Source organism: Tympanuchus pallidicinctus, unplaced genomic scaffold, assembly GCF_026119805.1.
Source record: "Tympanuchus pallidicinctus isolate F22 unplaced genomic scaffold, pur_lepc_1.0 scaffold1, whole genome shotgun sequence".
Taxonomy (NCBI): Eukaryota; Metazoa; Chordata; class Aves; order Galliformes; family Phasianidae; genus Tympanuchus; species Tympanuchus pallidicinctus.
The window spans coordinates 50,132,872-50,151,729 of record NW_026294618.1 but is presented as its reverse complement, the minus strand read 5'-3'; the positions used below and the strand labels follow the sequence as shown (position 1 = coordinate 50,151,729).

The window sequence follows — 18,858 nt, the reverse complement described above, 5'->3', positions numbered from 1 at the left end:
ATAAAAACAATCTAATACATGAAAACACAATTTGTCCCTAGAGGGCAATCACCTTCGAGCACATGGCAAGATATCTTGTTTCTTACAACACAGGAAAAAAAACAACAATTAAAACAACAAAAAAAAAACCATCATCACAAAACACAAATAAAGCAACCCTGTTTTTATTTGTTTATTTGTTTTTTTTTCTTCAAAAAAGAAAGTTGATTTATGTGAATCACTGATGCTAGCTAAGCCAAATTTGCTTTAAAAGTACCACTGCAGAAATTCAAGAATCTTAGAATTGGACATAGTTTGCAGAAGGAAATGCCTCCTGTTTGCAGATTCCTCAAGGTTTGAGAAAATCATACGTTGATTCCTTCATCTAAGCATATGAAGGGAGAACAACTGTACTGGACCTCCAGTTACCTTATTCTACTTGATCAAGATCTGCATCAGCACCAATGGTAACTCAACTATTCACTTACATAAATTCATGTATACATAAGTTCATGAGACCTGAATTTGATTGGTATTCACAATATATCCTATCTTCCAGTCACTCAGTAAGAAGAAAACAGTGACTGGTGGAAATTTATTCGTTTACAGCTTCTCGTTTTTCACTGTCTGAAAACAAAATAATGCGAAACACGAGATTAAAAAAACAAACACCAACAAACATTCTTGCTCCTTCAGAACTTGTTTTAAGGTTCTCAATACATTTCTCTTGTGGAAGAAAATTTCCTTCCAGGCTATATCTCAAAACAGCACTTTTCCCCATATTTCAGTTCTTCAGCTGGATAACCAGCAAACTCAGGTGACTCTTAACATCAGCGTGCTACTTAAATAAGGGAAAGACCAGCTTCTTCCCCAGGCCTGCAGAGACCTGTGCACCCTTTCTCATGGAGATTAGAACTCTGTTAAATTTTGGCTTTAGGGAGTAGGGGTTATGAGCAGAAAGCCTAGAGTATTCAACAACTTGAAACTGAGTACTTTATGTAGAAAGCAAGAAGAAGAATGAAAAGCTCCCTCCAACTTTCTGTCATTTCTTCCATCTAGACTTTCACAGCATACCTGGATTTTCTTTTATTTAACACAATAGAATAGACTTGACTCTTACTAACAACCTCACTGCAGAGCACAATGTGATGATCTCAGTTCTGTTAATTACATATTCCCATGAGTGGGAAGATAGAGAAGTAACACACAGGTCCTGAATCCCTGTTTGGCATCAAGTGCAAGAATAGAGCACTGTCCATAAGCACAAAGACATTTTTAAAAGAAGAAAACATACAAAAGATGTTGATACCTTTGCTATTACTCAAAAATGAGCTTGCCAGGATAATCAAAGTCACAACAAAAAAAAAGCATATTTATTCAGTAGGAATGATCCAAAATTACCTTTATTAGCCCCACTACATCACTAAACAAAATTGTTTGTTTATTTTAAGGTTTGGTTTGTTGTTCTTCGTTATCTTTTTTTTTTTTTTTTTTTAAGGATTTACAGAGTTCCTATGGAAGTTGGCTTATACTTAGTTCTCATGATCTTCAAAGCAGTTCCCTTTCCTCATGGATGGAGGAACAGCAGTACAAGATGACTCTAGAAAATATTGGGAAGAACCTTAGGCCAACAAGGTTAACATTGAAAGTCTTGGGGCATAATCAAATATGTGAGATGAGGAGATATTGGAGCAGCTGATACTTGAGCTAAAAAGTAAAAAGATCTGTTTTCAAGGGATAGCATTAGTTTGGGATTGCCTAGATAAAGGGGCCAGAACTACTAGACAGTGGATATATACATATATGGAAGCCAGCATGGGCCAAAATCACCAAAATATTAACACTTAACTAGATCTAAAGATCAAGTTCAATCTCCAAGATAGAACTGAAAATTACAATCCATTAAAAAAAAAAAAAAAAAGCACATGCTTATCAGTCTTCTCACAATCCTCCCAAATTTATCCAGAGCCAGTCGTAATTCTTACCTCTTGCTTCTCATGTAAGTCACAAGACACCTAAAATCTACTTTGATCTCTCAGTCTCCACCTTCATTCTATAGCTTGTAATGCAGACCTCCCTCCTTCTTTGTATGACCATAGTTAATAGCAGCCTTCCCTCTTTCCTTGTTGCTCTCGAGCTTCTGCCTTTTCTTCGTGATTCCTACTTTTTCCAGGTACACCTTGTAGTAGTTTTTAGCCTGGACTTCAGATTCCATTCTATGATGAGGACTTTTCTACTGGTGTCCTCTCACCACACTTGCTGGATTATAGTTCTAGAGCAAGTCTATCAGCACAGGTAGGATGCTTCAGTTCTGGTGCTAGCTCACCTGAACTTCCCAGTTTCTTCCCCTCTTGAACAACAGAAACTCCTTTCCTGAAAATGGCCCAAAGATATCTTGTCAGTGTCTGATGCTTCCCTATAGACTTTATCCCCAGTTTGTCTCTCAGTATTCAGTTTAGGAAAAGGAGAAAAAAGAGCAAAGGAACTTAGTAATCCTTGAGAGTTTAGCATCCCCAATCTAAAGTCTGCAGCTGAGATTTCCAGGACTTTTTTCCTTCTGTTTTTTTTTTGTTTTTTCTTTTTTCATTCTGTGTGTGTGCGAGAGAGCATGTGTCCCTATTTCCCCTCCAATCAATAACCATTGAGTCTTGTATTAGACAGAGTTAGAGTTCTCTTATAACAAGCTTAATGAAAGCAGAGACACAAACCAATTGGAAATTAGGCTACAGACAGTTAGACAACTTAATTCTGCAGTCTCCACGGAGAACAGGAACCTGTATTGAGATTCACACCAAAACATGTAAGGATGACGATTGATTTTGTTAGTAACACAGTAGTATCACCGAGCCCAAAATATTCTTCACCTTCTACTTTGCAGGAAGCACTGTCTCCACTCCCTCTTCCCTGCAGGTTTCTGTCAATGAGGCAGCAATACACCTTTCAGACATTGCTTACAGATGTACCAAATACAGAAACATAATAGAACACAACAACTCATAGAGATCCCTAATATCTTGAATTAACCACATGTAACTCTTTAAAGAACAAGGTAGGACCCTATTTACCATATTTAATGTAGCTACACATTTTGTTAAATGGACTTGATCTAACAACTCTTGAAAATACACACAAGGATGAGCTGATTCAGCCAACTGCTTAGAGCTGAGTCCTAGAATCTAGTATTGTTCTACACAGTGAGGTGATACATTTAGTTAATTAAAGGTAGAATTTTAAGATAACACCATATTTTTTTTTACTTCACCACATACATTCAATTCCAACAATTATGTACTCTACTCGGGGGAAAATAAATCACACTTTTTAAAATGCAGACAGCCATCTGTATGCCTGTACACACTTACTCTATACATGGAACTGCTGCAATTGAGTAAACAGTTCAACCTTTTCCTGGTTATTTCACACTTCTTTTCTTTGGAGGCTGAAGGAAATTCATTTGTTTCTAATTCACATATCTACATTGATATTGATATACATAAAGTTATAGGTATATAACTTCTCACAGGAACTAAAATACAGAATGGCATTTTGGCAGTTTGATCCCAAGCAACTCTTTCCTGCTGGATATCTGCAGCACTGACATATGACAGCCTCCACTGAGCACATAGATTTGTAAATGCTGGCCCCCAGGTAAAATTTCTTTTCCTTCTAATTTAGTCTATCTTAAATAATAGCTTTCAAATGATCTTTAGCTACGTATTAAAATATCAGTTAACCCATGGATTTCATATGATCCTGATGATTTGTGCAATATACACACAGGACTTTTTTTTTTTTTTTTAATAAAATTACTTATACTTATATTTCCTGTAAAGTTTATGAAGACCCTGTTAAATCCCATATTCACTTGTATTAGAAACCTGGGCCCTGAATCTCTTGCCTTGATTTCAGCTGGTGCAAGACACAGACAAAAACATCACTTGTTGGGAAGATGCAAATCCAGTTAGGTAACATTTCAGGGCTCTGTTTTCACAACAGGTCACTAAAAGTATGAGGAGGCTGTAAATTTAACGTAGAGTTATTCCTTCTCCTAACCTAAAAAATATAGAAGTATTTATTACTTATTAACTTCCAGGTGTGACTAACCTTACAAAGTATAGAAAGTGTAAGATTTTTAAGTGAAATATTTTCCAATGGTCGTGTTTTCCACATGAACTGACAAATAAATGCCTGATTAGAATAATTATTGACAAGTTATCAGCTGGCTTTATGTGCAGGAATGTAATGTAGTTTTATCTAAGTGCTCATAAAAGCAGACACGCTAAAATAAGACTACTCTACTAGGACTTCCACTTGTAATGATTAAGTTTAACTTCACAGAACTGAAGCTCACATACTTCAACAACTGTAAGACATCTGAGACTCCCCAGACCAATGCATATCGTTGCTATAATCCTGCTAAATTAAAGTTCTATGTAGTCAATGGCACTGCAGATACAATATGCAGAGCTATTACAATTAGGACATATTTCTATTTGAAATGGAACACAATATATTTCAGTATCAACTAGCTTAAATTCAGGCTGCAGTTGCATCAGTGCAGACTTATTTACTGCTAGCAAGTGATGCTCTCACAGCTTATCAGCTCAGGCATGCTGATAACAAAATATACTGCTCTAGAGCCTTGAACCAGTACCTCTGCTTTAATTGATGTATACATTAGTTGCCCAGAGTTTGTGCACTGTGCTGATTTGCAAAAGATGGCCAAATTTTTCTCCCAGTTATTGCTTTATCTCTAGATTCTGCCATCTCTCACATTTGCAACTAAAGCGTACAGAGAGAAATGCGTACTGTGAGTCTCTGACGGAGTCATCCTTCAAAGGGGGATTTCCAAGAGGCAGCCTATTGCCCTCTAGCACACTTTACGGGTGTCATGTAAGCCCACCTCTCATAAGCATGCATAGGTATCAGTTATAATGTTTGGAATCATGGAATGTTTGGTCATTTTGGGGAGTGAGTTTTACAAGTGGCTGAAATTAGTATTAAATATTAAATGTAAAAGCTTAATGGCTTTCACTTCCATTTTAGGGCACGGATGTTGAAAGCTGCCCAGGATGAACTGGGAGCTTTATCTAACTGATTACCAGCCATTATGAGAGCCCACAGAATCTTATAGGTCATGTCCTTTCCCAGCAGCATAGAATTTTAGACATTGACCTCAAAGGACGTTCACTATGTTAGATGAATACAAGTCTCATTCAAGCAGTCCACTAGCAGATGGGACAGCAGAAGAGAGAAGTCCACACATAACCACTTCCTAGTGTCTATTTGCTTGTCTACCTTTTCCAATTTAAGTCCTTCATATCCCTCCTGTATTCCATCTTCGTTGCTGTGCCCAGCAATTCTCTTCCACAGAACAGTCACACAAGAAGCAAAAAAGAGCAGAAGTAATCTCAGAGCATATTCTATGAACCTAACCATCCATCATGATCCACAGATAACTAAAGAGTCCTCATTACTTATTCTCTCCACATCTAGTTAGAATCAAGCTCAACACAGACATTCAGTTTAGGTTTAACTCTGCACCATCGCAAGACTCTGTCCAGAGACAGACAGATGCAAGACCCAGCCCACCTGACCCATTATCTCTTTCAAATAGACCCTCTTCTTATGGATCTTCACATCTTGCCCTCAGCAATCTTAGGCCGTAGGGTTCCATGCAACTTCATATTCTTAAGCAATTTGTATTAAGAATATACTCATTTGTTACGCTCATTTATCCTTCACAAACAGACAGATTTACACTTGTGTGGACATATTTTACTCCAAAAGAAAAAAAAAAAAAAAAAAAAGCAACTTGTTATTAAGCATGGGAAAGGATAAAGTAGGTATAAATCAGCACGAGAGCTATTTGATTTTTAGTTTTAGTACTTACTGTTAGACTCTGTCATATGATTAGGTAAAATATATAGGAAAGGTGAAGAGTATAGGATTATCAGTAAATAGGAACCCAAATCATTTAGAAGGACCCAACTGGTTTAGCATTGGATGTGGAGGTTGGTGGCCCTGCATGTGGCAGGGGGGTTGGAGATTCATGATCCTTGAGGTTCCTTCCAACCCTGGCCATTTTGTGATTCTGTGATTCTGTGAAATTAGAAGGACCAAGCAGGCAACCATTTGTATTAAGGTATCTACACAGAGAGTAGAAGGTGAATAGCTGGCAGAACACATCTAAGGTGATCTGAAAGATTCATATGATAAGGCAATGCAACAACAGTACAAGGAGTTACTGAAACACTTGATGGGCATTTCAGAGTTTTCTCCTGAAGTCTGTGGTAGCTGTAGCTAAGGCTAGGAAAAGAAGATTTAGAGTCTGCTGTTAAATCTGATTTAATGCAAGAAATTGTTTCAGCACTGATCTGTACCTGCACATATGTTTCCTATTAGGATTGCAGGGATGACAAATTAAATAAGTCACTTAGAAACTACAGGATTTGTAACTATACCACAAAGTCTAAATAAACCAAAGAATACACTGAAAAAGATCCCAAACATTTTTAGATTTCTTATTCAGATACATGAACACTATCTGGATAAAAGTATTTTATTATGTGTTATGTACTTTTTATTCATTTTCTCCACACTCACCTCTCAGGCATTTTCTACAGTATAAAGTATCTGGCCAAAGTATGCAATACTTACGTATTATAGTTCCTTGGAACCATGTAAAATGGTTCCTTATTAGGAAAAAAAAAAGAAACACACCAATGGCAGTGATGTCTTCTGAATTAACCACAGTGACAACAAAACTAAAGGCAACACAAAATTATTGCTTGTGTACTTTCCCTAACGTGCCATTCAGGGACATAAATAGAAGATGATACTTTATTCGAACAACACTGAAGCTGTTTTACTGTTATATCTTTCTTTCTTTGCTTCTTGACCAGTTAAAAATAGCAAATCTCTCTCTTACCTAGTACCCACATCAAAGCAAAAAAACCCAACCCATCATTTAATTGCATAGCCCTTAGGCTAAGCAAAACAACGTTACAGGTTCTTTTGCCATGTCATTATACAGTAGGTAACAGTACAAGTTATGCAGAACTGTATCTTATTTAATATTGGAAAATAATTGTTTACAAATTTAAATTGCAATTAAATCTTCAAAGGGATGAAATGGTAAGTAGAACAAAGGAACTGTCCAGACACTGCATTAATGTCTTTGATCTTCTTTATAATGTAGTCTTAGTGCCAGATACAGAGAGGAGGGGGCTGGGAGATCTAGATTCATGTACAATAAAATAAAAAAATTGTAAAAATTGTTGAAAATTGCAAAGATTTCCAGTACTGTTTTTTTTATTCCTGTTATTATGGAAAGATCTAAATGGGAAGACATGCTAGAGGACTTAGAACTCAGAGCAGAAGGAAGGCTGATTTTGAATTTTTAAGATTCGAAATTAAAACCAGTGGCTGGGTTCATCTTGGCTCAGTGAAGGAAGAATTCAATCCACACTGGCCTCTTAGATGAAAAGTGTAAATATTTAACAGAACTCTAGATCCTACTGTTGGTTAACTCTAGGACTCAACCTGCTTTTTTTTCCCCACCTTTTTTTTTTTTTTTTTCCCCTTCCTTGTAAGAGATATGAATGAGCAAATGTCTTCATTTTCTCTCTCCAGTGGACTATGTGCCCAAGGTGATCTCAAGGAGAATGAAGGAGGACAGCTTCTGGGTGTTCAAGAGCTCTAGGACCCAATCTACTGTCTCAGAATAAATGCTCCCTGTCACTATGCAGCATCTTATTACAAGTCTTACTTAAACCTCCCATTCCTTCCTTAAATCCCCAAAACAAGGCATCCATCCATAGCTATGAGACAGACTGGCAGGTTTACAAACAAAGGAAGCCTTTCATTTGGACTGCATGCCTAACAGCCAGTTGTAGTGTGCTAAGTTTCTCTACACTCAAACTCTGAGGATCTCACTAGGTTACTTTTTTCTCCCAGAAGGCTTGCGACTTATGCTAGTGAAGGAAGACAAGTTGTGCAAAAAATATCTGGGAGAGAATAGACTCTACAGTTTGATCACTTACGGAGAAGACACAGACATTGGTAAAGAGTTTCATGATCATCTCATACATAAAAGTGCAATGTATGAAAGTGAGAACAGCAATCATCATAAAAATGTTTATAGTACTTACAGAAAAGAAATACCAACTTTCAATGTAGAAACTGATCTCCAAAGCAGAACAATTAACTAAAACATCCAGAAATGCTTGGTTGTCATAATCCAAATAAACCATTTTATCTGAAAATATCTAGCTTGCTTTGTATAATATAATAATCCTGCCTGCTTGGGGAAGACAAGGGTGACATTGCTTTCTAAGCTGTAGCTATGGAAATACAAAGCAACTGTTGTGAAATGGACCAGTTTAAAGACAGCAGATGCTTCTATTATGTCAATACTGAAAGTAATGACAGTATTGTACCACTTACTGTGCTTACTATTGATCATTCTGCATAACCTTCCATGAGATCAAGGGTAAGAAAAAGATGTCATAAGTGGAAGTGTTATCATCTCTTTTCTTTCTTTAGGCAGAACAGAAAAAAAGAAAAGAAAAGATGAAGTCACGATAGAATAATAGGGAATGAGAAAGTGGATGACACTGAGTCACAAAAGAGACTTGTTCTCCACAAATAAGGTACTCTACAAACTCTAACAGGCTGCACAAAACAAATGAAGGAATGAAGCATATCTAATTAGCTACAGAAAAAGAAATGTAGGGGAAGATGAGAGCTATGACATGAAAACGCTAGCAGTCAGAGGTGGAAGTTGTCAGTTTAATTTTTTAAACCCACCCTTTCACACTAAAAATACATGGAGGCACGTTTTTTTCCCAATCTCAGAATAGACAGGTATCTTGGGTCCCATTTTCAGCTGGTAAAAGTGATTGTGATCCCACCAACTGTATAATTAAGCTCACACATCTGCTTCATTGAATCAAAATCACAGAAGATTAACGGCATGATTAAATAACCCTTTTCACCAAGGAGAGGAACAGTTTACTGTACTTTTCTAAATCCAGGTGCAAGAGTATTGCTTGATAGTGATCTAACTGCAATATAATTAAACACAAGTCTCCTCACTTAACTCCTAACGAAGTATCTGTACTGCAAGAAGTGATAAAGTGGTGGTTTTTAATTAAAAAAGAAATTCTTCAAGCAGTTGTAATTTGTATCCTCTCGATCATAAGCAGTAAGATCTTTAGAAATTTGATTTAGAAATGAGACAATTCTTCCTATAATCAGCAGGTTGCTTTCTTCTTTTTTTCCTTCCCCTCCCTCTCCTCTTTTGCCCCTGCCCTCCGCCCCATCATCTATCTCAGCTAGTAAGGCAGATATGCCACTTCTGATCTTGTGAACTTACTAGAGAAAATACACAGCAAACAATTGTAGCTGGGTCCATCACAGAGCCTTTGTTCTCTCCACATTCAAATTCATAATTTCCATTGCTCTAATTCAGATTACACCTCAGCATTGTTACATACACTGAAATTAAGAAATAGGGATGCTGAAAGAGAGGGGGAAAAGTGTCTCTCATGGTATCTGATCACTCTCTCATTTTGAGAGAATAAAGTTTACAGTTTTTTAAGAACCAGGTTTGTCTTTTTGCATATCACTTAGCACAAAAGTTGAATGATTTGTGACTAAGCTTTATAGACATCATCGCATTTATAAATTTGTAACAGCAATTCACTCACAAAGTTGGGGTAAAGGTGCATTTCCTGTCACCAGAGTTTACCTTACAGGTTGATGGTAAGAGCACACAGCCGTCATGAAGCAGAAGTGAATCAGCACTGGCCACAAACCAGGCAGGTCTTTTGTTCTTCCTCCTCAAATGCTTGTTTTTAAGCACCATCTGCTTCAGCTTGTATTAACTCTTACCTTCTGTGTGATTACAGTTAGCTACTTGGTGCCTGTACACTTCTGCCTTCCAATGGGATTCTCTGACTGCATGGACCTCTACCAGACTTCCTTACAGAAACTTAATCTACTTGTGGATGTGTCCATCTGAAATACAATTGTATTCTCATTTAAAACCAATAAATATAGAGGTCATTTTTTCAATGTTATTTAATCATATTATTATTACTATTATTAATTGTTCAACACAAAATTCCATATATTTTTCCTTTTGTTTTTTTTAACTAGCATCTTGAACCTTGAAACAAGGTATTTATTATTCCGCTCTCAGTGTTAATCTGCATGTTGAGGCCTTCACAGTTTTTGTCACCAATAATTTCCTGCTTTTGCCCACTCAGTGTTTTGGAATATGCAATTACAAAGAAATGTGTTTGTTTTGTGAACCTGTTTGAGGCCCTGGGCACTTGTGACGAAGTTCCCAAAGTCCCCAGCTTTCTGTTCTGTAGAGTTTGAGGCCAGGAGTCTTGCCTCTGAAGGTAGTTACACAAACAACTGTGCTCCAGCATAAGTGACTTCTTACCAGAACACGATACAGAGCTAGGCACTTCCAGCCACAAACTCAGTCTTTGAGGACCTTATGCTCAAGTATCAGCCAAAGTGGCCACCATCATAGGCAAAGAATGTTTTTCCTCTTTGAAGATCAAAAAGGAGGATAATTCCTGAATCAAAGAGGGTCAGTTTCTCTGGGAGCTGCTCTGAGTAGCAGTAACAGCAACTACACTGATGAGAGAAAGAAGGGGGATAGGTATGTAAACAAAATTTCTTCCCCATCAGGGTTGCATTAGAGTACACTGAGTTGTAACAGCACCAAAAAACATCTACCACAGTCCACACAGATCACCCCAGCTGCTGTTGTCACTGGTATCACTCCTATTTAAGGTCTAAACAAGAATACAGGAGTTTTGTTATTTTTTTTTTTCCTGCCCTCTTCATGTATATATTTCAGTATATTTTCTCTTCTGAGGATGTTGTCACAGGATGGACATAACACCATGTAATTTTCCAAAATAAACCAGTATTCCAGAGCTTGTAACTCTGCTAATAACTTTTGTTAATGCCTTCAATCTCTATTCAATTGTGAAAATCATGTCCTAACTTGCTTACCTTTCCCCAGTTCAATTCCCATTTGCAGCACTTTGCTATAACAAGAATACCACTGACTCTTTCAGATTGCATTCATGTTGTATATTTCTGTGCTGACAAGGACACAGAAGTGAACAATTTTATAATTCAGTACCTATGTCTAAATCTAGCACCCATCTTTGAAACTCTCAGAAATGGTACAGGTTATTACTACTAAATACTCTCTTGCACTCCTTGTGCTCAACGTAGATTCCCTTCATATAGCTCTTTATCTGTGCTTTTCTGTTTTTGAACTAATTTAAAACCACAGGGATAAGAATTTTTTTTTCTCCCCTCAGCATCTGACTTCCAGTTTCCTGGCATGTCTGTTATTTATCTCTGTGAAGATTTACTTACATCTTCTAAACCACACTGTAATTCAGTTTATAGAATTTTTTTTTTTTTTTTTAATGGGGCTATTCAAGTAATTTTTCCTTCTCCACCATCATCATCTTATTTTTTCCTCCCTTTTATCAATGCTTCTGCTCAATCTGACATACACACATAACATGACTGAAGGATGTACTCTTGGAAGATCACAAGGCTTCAGTGGTTATCCACTACACTCATATGCACATAATAGTTAGATGGTTTAAATACACCATCATTACAGCAAACATCATTCTCCCTGATTGTGACTTTGATTCCTTCCTCCCACAATAATAAGTTAATAGCTGCCATCTGCCTTTTAAAATACTTAGAGCAGAAGATAATCTTCTGTTCCTGCCACAGTTGCCACTCTAACTCTGTTAATGTACATAGATTACACTTGTCTGTACGGAAGTCTGAGAGCTGTATTTAAACACAATTTCTGATCATTTCTAAATGAAAATTTAGTATGTACCAACCCAGAAAAAAAAAAAAAAAAAAAAAAAAAAAATAACCATACACTTAGAATACTCATTCTCTAAAAAACTGTTTGCTTTCCCTAAAGTGACTGATGTGAGATCTACCCAGAGGAGCTTTCAATTAAAGTGTTAAACATAGAAAGAAGAATTAGATCAGCACTGACTATGCCCAAACCAACATCAGCAAAATTTATTACCAAATCCGATCAAAGCAACTATCCCATGGAAATTTTGTGAAGTATTTTAAATCTTTAAGATGGTAATGAGGAACCTTTTTGCAGCCAGACACATGTACCACCTTAGACTCATCCAAATTACAGGTGAGGAAACAGGTGAATCCAGAACAAACAGCTGAATGCATACTAACCTAAATTTTCACTGAAGGAGCAAACATGGAGCATCAGCTCCCTTCAGCCATCATTTATAAAAGTTCCGAGGACACAAGTTATACAGTCTTTTAAATCCATGCCATATGTAGCTTCTATCATCTTTTTCATACTTTATTTGCAATTTATAAAGTAGTCCAGCAACTCTAACATGCAACATTAAAGCAGGGCACAGGAACTAAAGAGAGACAGTTTCTGTGTTTGGATGGCCAAAGAGGGATGGTGTTTCACAAGTTAAAGCAAATCTCAGAAATCAGACCATACAAGTGGAAAGAGAAATCAGGATGGCTCTTAGAAGATGAAGAAACAGGTTCCAGCAGGATCTGGTCCCTTGGGGTCAGGTGAAGTAAGCAATTTCACTTACTGGCAAAAAAAATAGAGCTTTCAGCAAAAAAGCACCTGAAAATGTAAGACTGAGCTACAAAAACAATTTGAGCAAACACTTTTTAGTGGGAAAACCAACACTGTATCAATAATAGATACTTCATGTTTGCAGAAATATTTTTAGGTTTAATTTTGTATCTCTCTTGAGTAACACTAGAGCCCCTAGTTCTTGTATAATACTAAATGCTAGATTGTATATTTGCGTTTTGAGGATTTTGTTGTTAAAATTACTTTAGATTCTGTTAATTTGCAAAACTCTTCTAACGGTTTTGCTTCTAGAACAGTTTTTGCTTCTAGAACAAAAGCTGAAAAGTGACCGGCTCCTTTTGCTACGCATTTTAAATGCTGCCATTGCTTTAAGGCACTTTACTGACTAGGCTCTTGGTTGACAGCAAGGATAACTGCATGCTAAGGTAAATCAGTGGTAATAGCAGGGCAACTTTACAAAAACCAAATGCCAGAAAACCAGGAAACAACAAAATCCACAGCAGCAATGAGAAGCCAGCCAGTTCCTGGCTGCTTTCCTCTACTGGAGAAATCAAATGTTCAAGGCATAGCATTACCTCCCCTTTTCTGGAAGGGTTACAAGTCATTAGAGCTACTTCTCATTTTTACACCCACTACCTGAGTATCTGGATTCTTCTTCAGTGACAAGGAGCATGAAGGTGTAAATACTACATAGGAGGTGAATCCCTGAGAAACAATTATATGGACAACGACTAAATGAAAGAAGCTATTATATCTGACCACGGGCCATACACATATAAACATGCATTTTCCTTATTTCTGTAAATCTGTTTTTACAAACTTTGCTGCAGCGTTGCTCCTATTTGGGTGCTGTAAAGAACTTGTATTTTAGCGACCAGCTTTAAGGAGAGAAGTTCCCAATAGAACAGGTAGAATGGGAGACTCAGTATAAGGTCATTATCATCATGATAATCATTGTACTTGTGCCATTATCACACTTCACTATCACTTCACACATGTCCAGCTTTTTGCCTTTGTTCTGCACTTCCAGATAAGAACATTTGCAGAAAGATCCACGGCTAGTGAATGACTTCTTACAGACCAAGAGAAAGGAAGTGATAGGTGGCAGGAGAAAGAGGAATGAGTGCTAAGACGTAAAAAAAGCACTTGCTAAATGACTGTCTTTTGCAGTTATCCACCTGCAGTAGTTAACCACACCACTGATGCAGAAATGTCATGATAGCCTACTTAGATATTATGATATCGATCCATAGATCACAGAGGTGTCTAGGCAGCATGACCTCTGTCCAAGGGAATTGAACAAAACTATGCATCCAAGGTTTTGGTGAAAGCGTGTGTGACACTGGGTATTACAGGCCATAGTTTTCAGTCCCCTGCTAAACTATCCTAAAACAAGCTTCTAAGCCTCGCCTATACATCTAAATATGGCTATACAGAACACTTTTCAACCACTCTGTAGTCTTCTGACACACTTTTTGTCACATTCTTGAGCTTCAAGCAATACGTGGCCTAAGCAAAGCTACTCAAAACCTCCACACATTGCTGTACTGTACTAAACAAGTCAGAAAGATGCATCAGAACAATATTAACAGATTAATCCTTCCAATAATGCACCTGAGAACACTAGTGAGGAGCAGACTTGATCTGTACTTGAGTTGCCTCACAGTAGGATTCATATCAACAGCCAAGTAAAGAAAAGAAGATAAAGGAGGATAAAACAGCAAGATTTTTGTATTTTGCATTTTGTATCTCCACCACAGAGTCACAGAATGGCTTGGGTTGGAAGGGACCTTAAAGACCATCCAGTTCCAGCCTGCTGCCTTGGGCAGGGTTGTGACTCTCTAGATCAGGTGCCTAAGGCCCCATCCAATCTGGCCTCTAGGGATGGGGGCATTGTAAAAATAACAAGGCTACAATGCATCACATGTTGGCCTTGGATTTTAGAGGAGGTTTACTTTTCTCTTTTCCAAACCCCACCATCATTCTGCTCTCAGATCTCATTTAGCATGAAATCACTCAGCTTTTTTCAGCTTCAGCAAAGTGAATCTCCACTTGTGACAAGTGTCATTAAGCTGCAAGCCGTACAGGTTCAAAAGGGTAAAAGAGAAGCAGTACATTTGATTTCAGAAGTTTATTTGCTTAAAATCTGATATTAGCAACAACTCATTCCACGCATTCCCCTCCATTTGGTATAAAACAGGATGAACGATAAAAGAGCAATTATCTCAAGCTCTAGGCACTCTTGTTAAATATTTAGGAATCCTATTATAAATTAAAACCCCATCATTTTCACTTTTCCTCATCTTCATATCATCTTCTTAACATAGCAGCTGAGACTTCCATGATGCAGTCAGATGCACAGTTACTGGTGGCTGGTCCAATTACCCCAGTTCCTCCTGACACTTTGGAGAAGGCCTCTCCTGCTTTCCAAAAGTGAGCCATGAAGAGCTCCAGGGGGCAAGAAGGAGACAGCACAATCTTCTGGCTAATAGAATTGGATCCTCTGAAGCACATGCACATAATCACCTCCCTTGTAAAGGCAGGTGGAGAACATTACTGCATTCTTCACAACGGAAGCAACTAGCAGCTGCTGCTGGGCAAGAAAAGCAGGATTCCCCTTACTGCATCCTTCCTATTTTCTCATGTGTATCAATACTGACAAACCTATATGCAGACAGACTTGACTGAGTACAGGGATTTTCTGCTCATGAAAAAAGCTGCAGTTATGCAGCCCCAGGCCAGATATCTCATTCAACATCTTAAGGAAAGGCTAACATAGAACAGAACAGCCAGTGTTCCTTGGTTAAGCTACTAACCCTAAACACAAATTTAGGGAAGATGCTGCCCTCCCAAGATGTCTTTGGTGAGATGGCCGCAGCAGTGATGCTGCAGCAAAGCAACCTCTCCATGCACTGCTCACCCACCTTTCTGTAGTGAGATTCTTTCCAGAGACACAAGCCTCAGTGAGGATGGGCAACTTACGAATTAACTACAGTTCTCACCACAGCACTTCACAAGTACTGTATTCCACTGCAGACAGGCATTTACTTTGGAGAAGAGAAGGCTCAGAGCCTTACAGCTCTCTATGATGACCTGAAAGGAGGCTGTAGCAAGGAAGAAGTCTGCCTCTTTTCTCAGCTAGCAGCAACAGGACAAAAGGTAATGTTCACATTGGTTATTAGGAAAGATTTTATTTCTGAAAGAGAGGTCAGGCACTGGCATAGGCTGCCAGGGAGGTGGTGGAGTCACCATCCCTGGAGGAGTTCAAGGATGTAGATGTGCCTGTAGATGTGGCACTGAGGGAGGTGGTTAGCGGACATAGTGGTGATGGGTTGATGGTTGGTCTAGATGATCATAGATGATCTTCCAACCTAAATGTAAAGCATCCTTTATGATATTTATTATGCATGAATTTGTTTATGTAGTATATGCAGTTACTTCTTTAGAAAATATTCTTAACATTGGTTAATATTATTCTCCATCTGACAGCCTCTCTTAGCAAGCTGGCACCACAGTGAGGCAGGATGTATTTGATACACTTAACTATAATAGCAATTAATTTTGTTTCAGTTCATGAAATCTCTCCACAGCTTTCAGGTAGATATCAGAACACTTCACTCCCACAATCTCTGGGCCATGGACAGACTGTGCTTCACAGCACACAAACTCCTGGAGTCAGCAGTGGCCTCTGTGCAGTTCCTTGGTGCACTTACATGCAATAATACTTTCCCCTCCTCCCACAGCTGGAATAAGATTGTCAGCATTTTTATGTATCAGCATGAATCAGCCTCATAAAAAAGAATTTTTGTCGTTTTCTGAAAAAATCCACTTTTGGTATTTGCTCGAATGTATTTCTGGAACATGGAATTCATCTACTTAGTCCTCCCTTCGGGGCAATATAAAATGGCACAAGCACAATTATGTAGAAAAGCCCTTTTGAAGAAAATCTTCAAAGTGTTAAATATGAGTAATTCAACAGCGCTTTCAAATTTACAGCTTTACTTTGTCTTCTCAACTGGAATGCAATGCCCCAGCAGAGCATGCTGGAACAAACTATTCAGGATTCATTTCTTTGTGGGTTCCTTAGAAGTAATTCATAAACTCATTAAAATGTATGCGTGTTTCTCCTGCTGCTTAAGCAGATACTTGAATTCAGTGGGTTTTTTTTTTCCAAAGCAAATTGCTACTGTTTTGTTACTAACCTCCTGTCACTGTGCTCTAATAATGGCACAGTGGAATTGAGAAGCTCACATTTCTGTCCAGTGTTTAGATGCACATCACTGAATTCAACTGTATTAGAGACCGACAGGTTAAATTCTTTGCACTAAAAAGGCTCCATAGCTGCAGTAGCATGCACTGAATTGAGCCTATGAGGAAAAGTGACTTAAGAACTGAGCGTATAGACAAATACATTTCTAGAAATGATTTTTCAAGGCTTTCTGTCAACTAACTTAAAGACTTAAAAAAAAAAAAAAAAAAAAAAAAAAAAAAAAAAAAGGTCCTGAAAAAACATATTCTACCTTGGAAGCAAAGAAGCCCTAATTAGATAAACCCAAGCTATACAAAATGCTGCTACATTCCCTCACTAACCAAAAGTAGCTCATTCCCATGAAACTATTAAAGAAAAATGCCTTCCTGTGGCAGTAGCAGGGCTGCTGACCAAAACATATTAGCAAAACACATCAATTGGCTTCAATTCTTAACATGCACTAAGGACTTCTGTGTCCACCTTACTTACTAAGGACTTACACGTGCTCACTCCTTACAGGGGGAGGAAATACAAATGAACACAGACCCCTGCCTGGCTAACTAGAGTTGGATACTGCTTGTAATCAGTTCTACAAAACAAGAAATGATCCTTTATCATATGAAGCTCCTGTTTAAAGAATGGAACTACCACTGACGTGTCTATACAGACATGGTTGGGAAATCAGTTTAAATAACAGATGTATGCTACAATCTTAACACTGACTTTTAAAAACGCTGGGAACTGAGCAAGGCAAGGATTTGTGTTGCCAGCTGTAATGGGCCATGGAACCAGTAGGGCAGGAGACACAGCACGTTTTGCCAGAAAGGCTTTCTCCTTTCTGAGCATCACTAACACCCGTTTACCTTTATATACAGCAGCACTTGTAATAAGCATTTGCCTCCTTTATTGGTATTTATTTAATACAGTCATTACCCAGACTGGAAGGCTGTTTTGTCACAGTTGCAATAAACAAAAATCTTCTCTCCTATTACTTCTTCTCCCTGTTTATTTCACAGATGACAGGTTTCTAAACATCCAGTCCCATGGAAATACCCATACTACCTGCCAGCTTACAGACGTACACGACCAAGTCACGCTTCAGAAAGCAACACAAAAACAACAATTAAACAAAAAAAACACCCTCACTGAGACTGAACTCACTGCCCCGACCACGGAGCGTTGAAGAAGCCCAAAGAGAAAAAAAAAAAAACAGCCGCTCGGCACGGCAAGGAGCGCCAGCAGCAGCCGGCGGGGCCGAGGCACAGCAGCCCTCTCCGCACCCCGCGCTCCTGTGCCGACAGCGGGACATCCCCGCACGCATCCGCAGCTCAGACCGACGCCTGGCAGCGCGCTCCGCTCCCCGCGCCGCGGTTCTCACTCCCGGCTCCGGCGCGCATCATCCGCGAGCCCCGTCCCGACCGGACTCACCTCGCGCCTGCGGCTCCATGACCCCGGACGGGTCGGCAGCACCGCCGTCAACCTCGACCGGAGCGGCGGCTCTGACGGCGCTGACAGAAGCCGGCCCGCGGCTGCCCCCGCCCCGCTACCATCCAGCCCGGCGGAGAGCTGCGCCGCCTGCCGGCCCGGCACGGCCCTGCCTCGGCGCCGGGAACCCGGGACGACCTCTGTTGAGGAGCGCGACCCAACTCCCCCTTTGTCTCGAGTTCAAAGCCGGGCAGCCGAGTCCGCCCGCCGCGGTTGTGCGGGCAGTGGGCACTCACCCGGTTTGTTTGCGGTTTTCAGGTGACATCTCCTATGTCACAAGTATCCGAAGGAGTACCGATGGTGTCTGAGCTGTCGTACACTTGTGGGTCTCTCCAAAAGTAATGCCTCCTATTTATTTCCATGGAAACCACAACAGATACAAAGAGCATAGTTAACACTGCTTGATTCACAGTTCTCAGTTACAAAACACTATTTTCAACAGCCACCACCGTTACTAAGTATTTTTGCCAGTCATGAACAA

The 18,858-nt window shown here is 39.1% G+C and overlaps 1 protein-coding gene across 2 annotated transcripts in view; it reads right to left on the bottom strand.

Moving 5' to 3' along the window:
- TPD52L1 (TPD52 like 1) overlaps positions 1-18,474 on the bottom strand; it is a 50,582-nt gene extending 32,108 nt beyond the window's left edge. For both annotated transcript variants that reach the window (XM_052677928.1, XM_052677939.1), the window contains exon 1: positions 18,321-18,474. In XM_052677928.1, the coding sequence (XP_052533888.1) occupies positions 18,321-18,339 (19 nt within the window). In that variant the 5' untranslated portion in view covers positions 18,340-18,474. The remainder of the gene's footprint in view (positions 1-18,320) is intronic.
- Between the last annotated feature and the right edge of the window lie 384 nt (positions 18,475-18,858).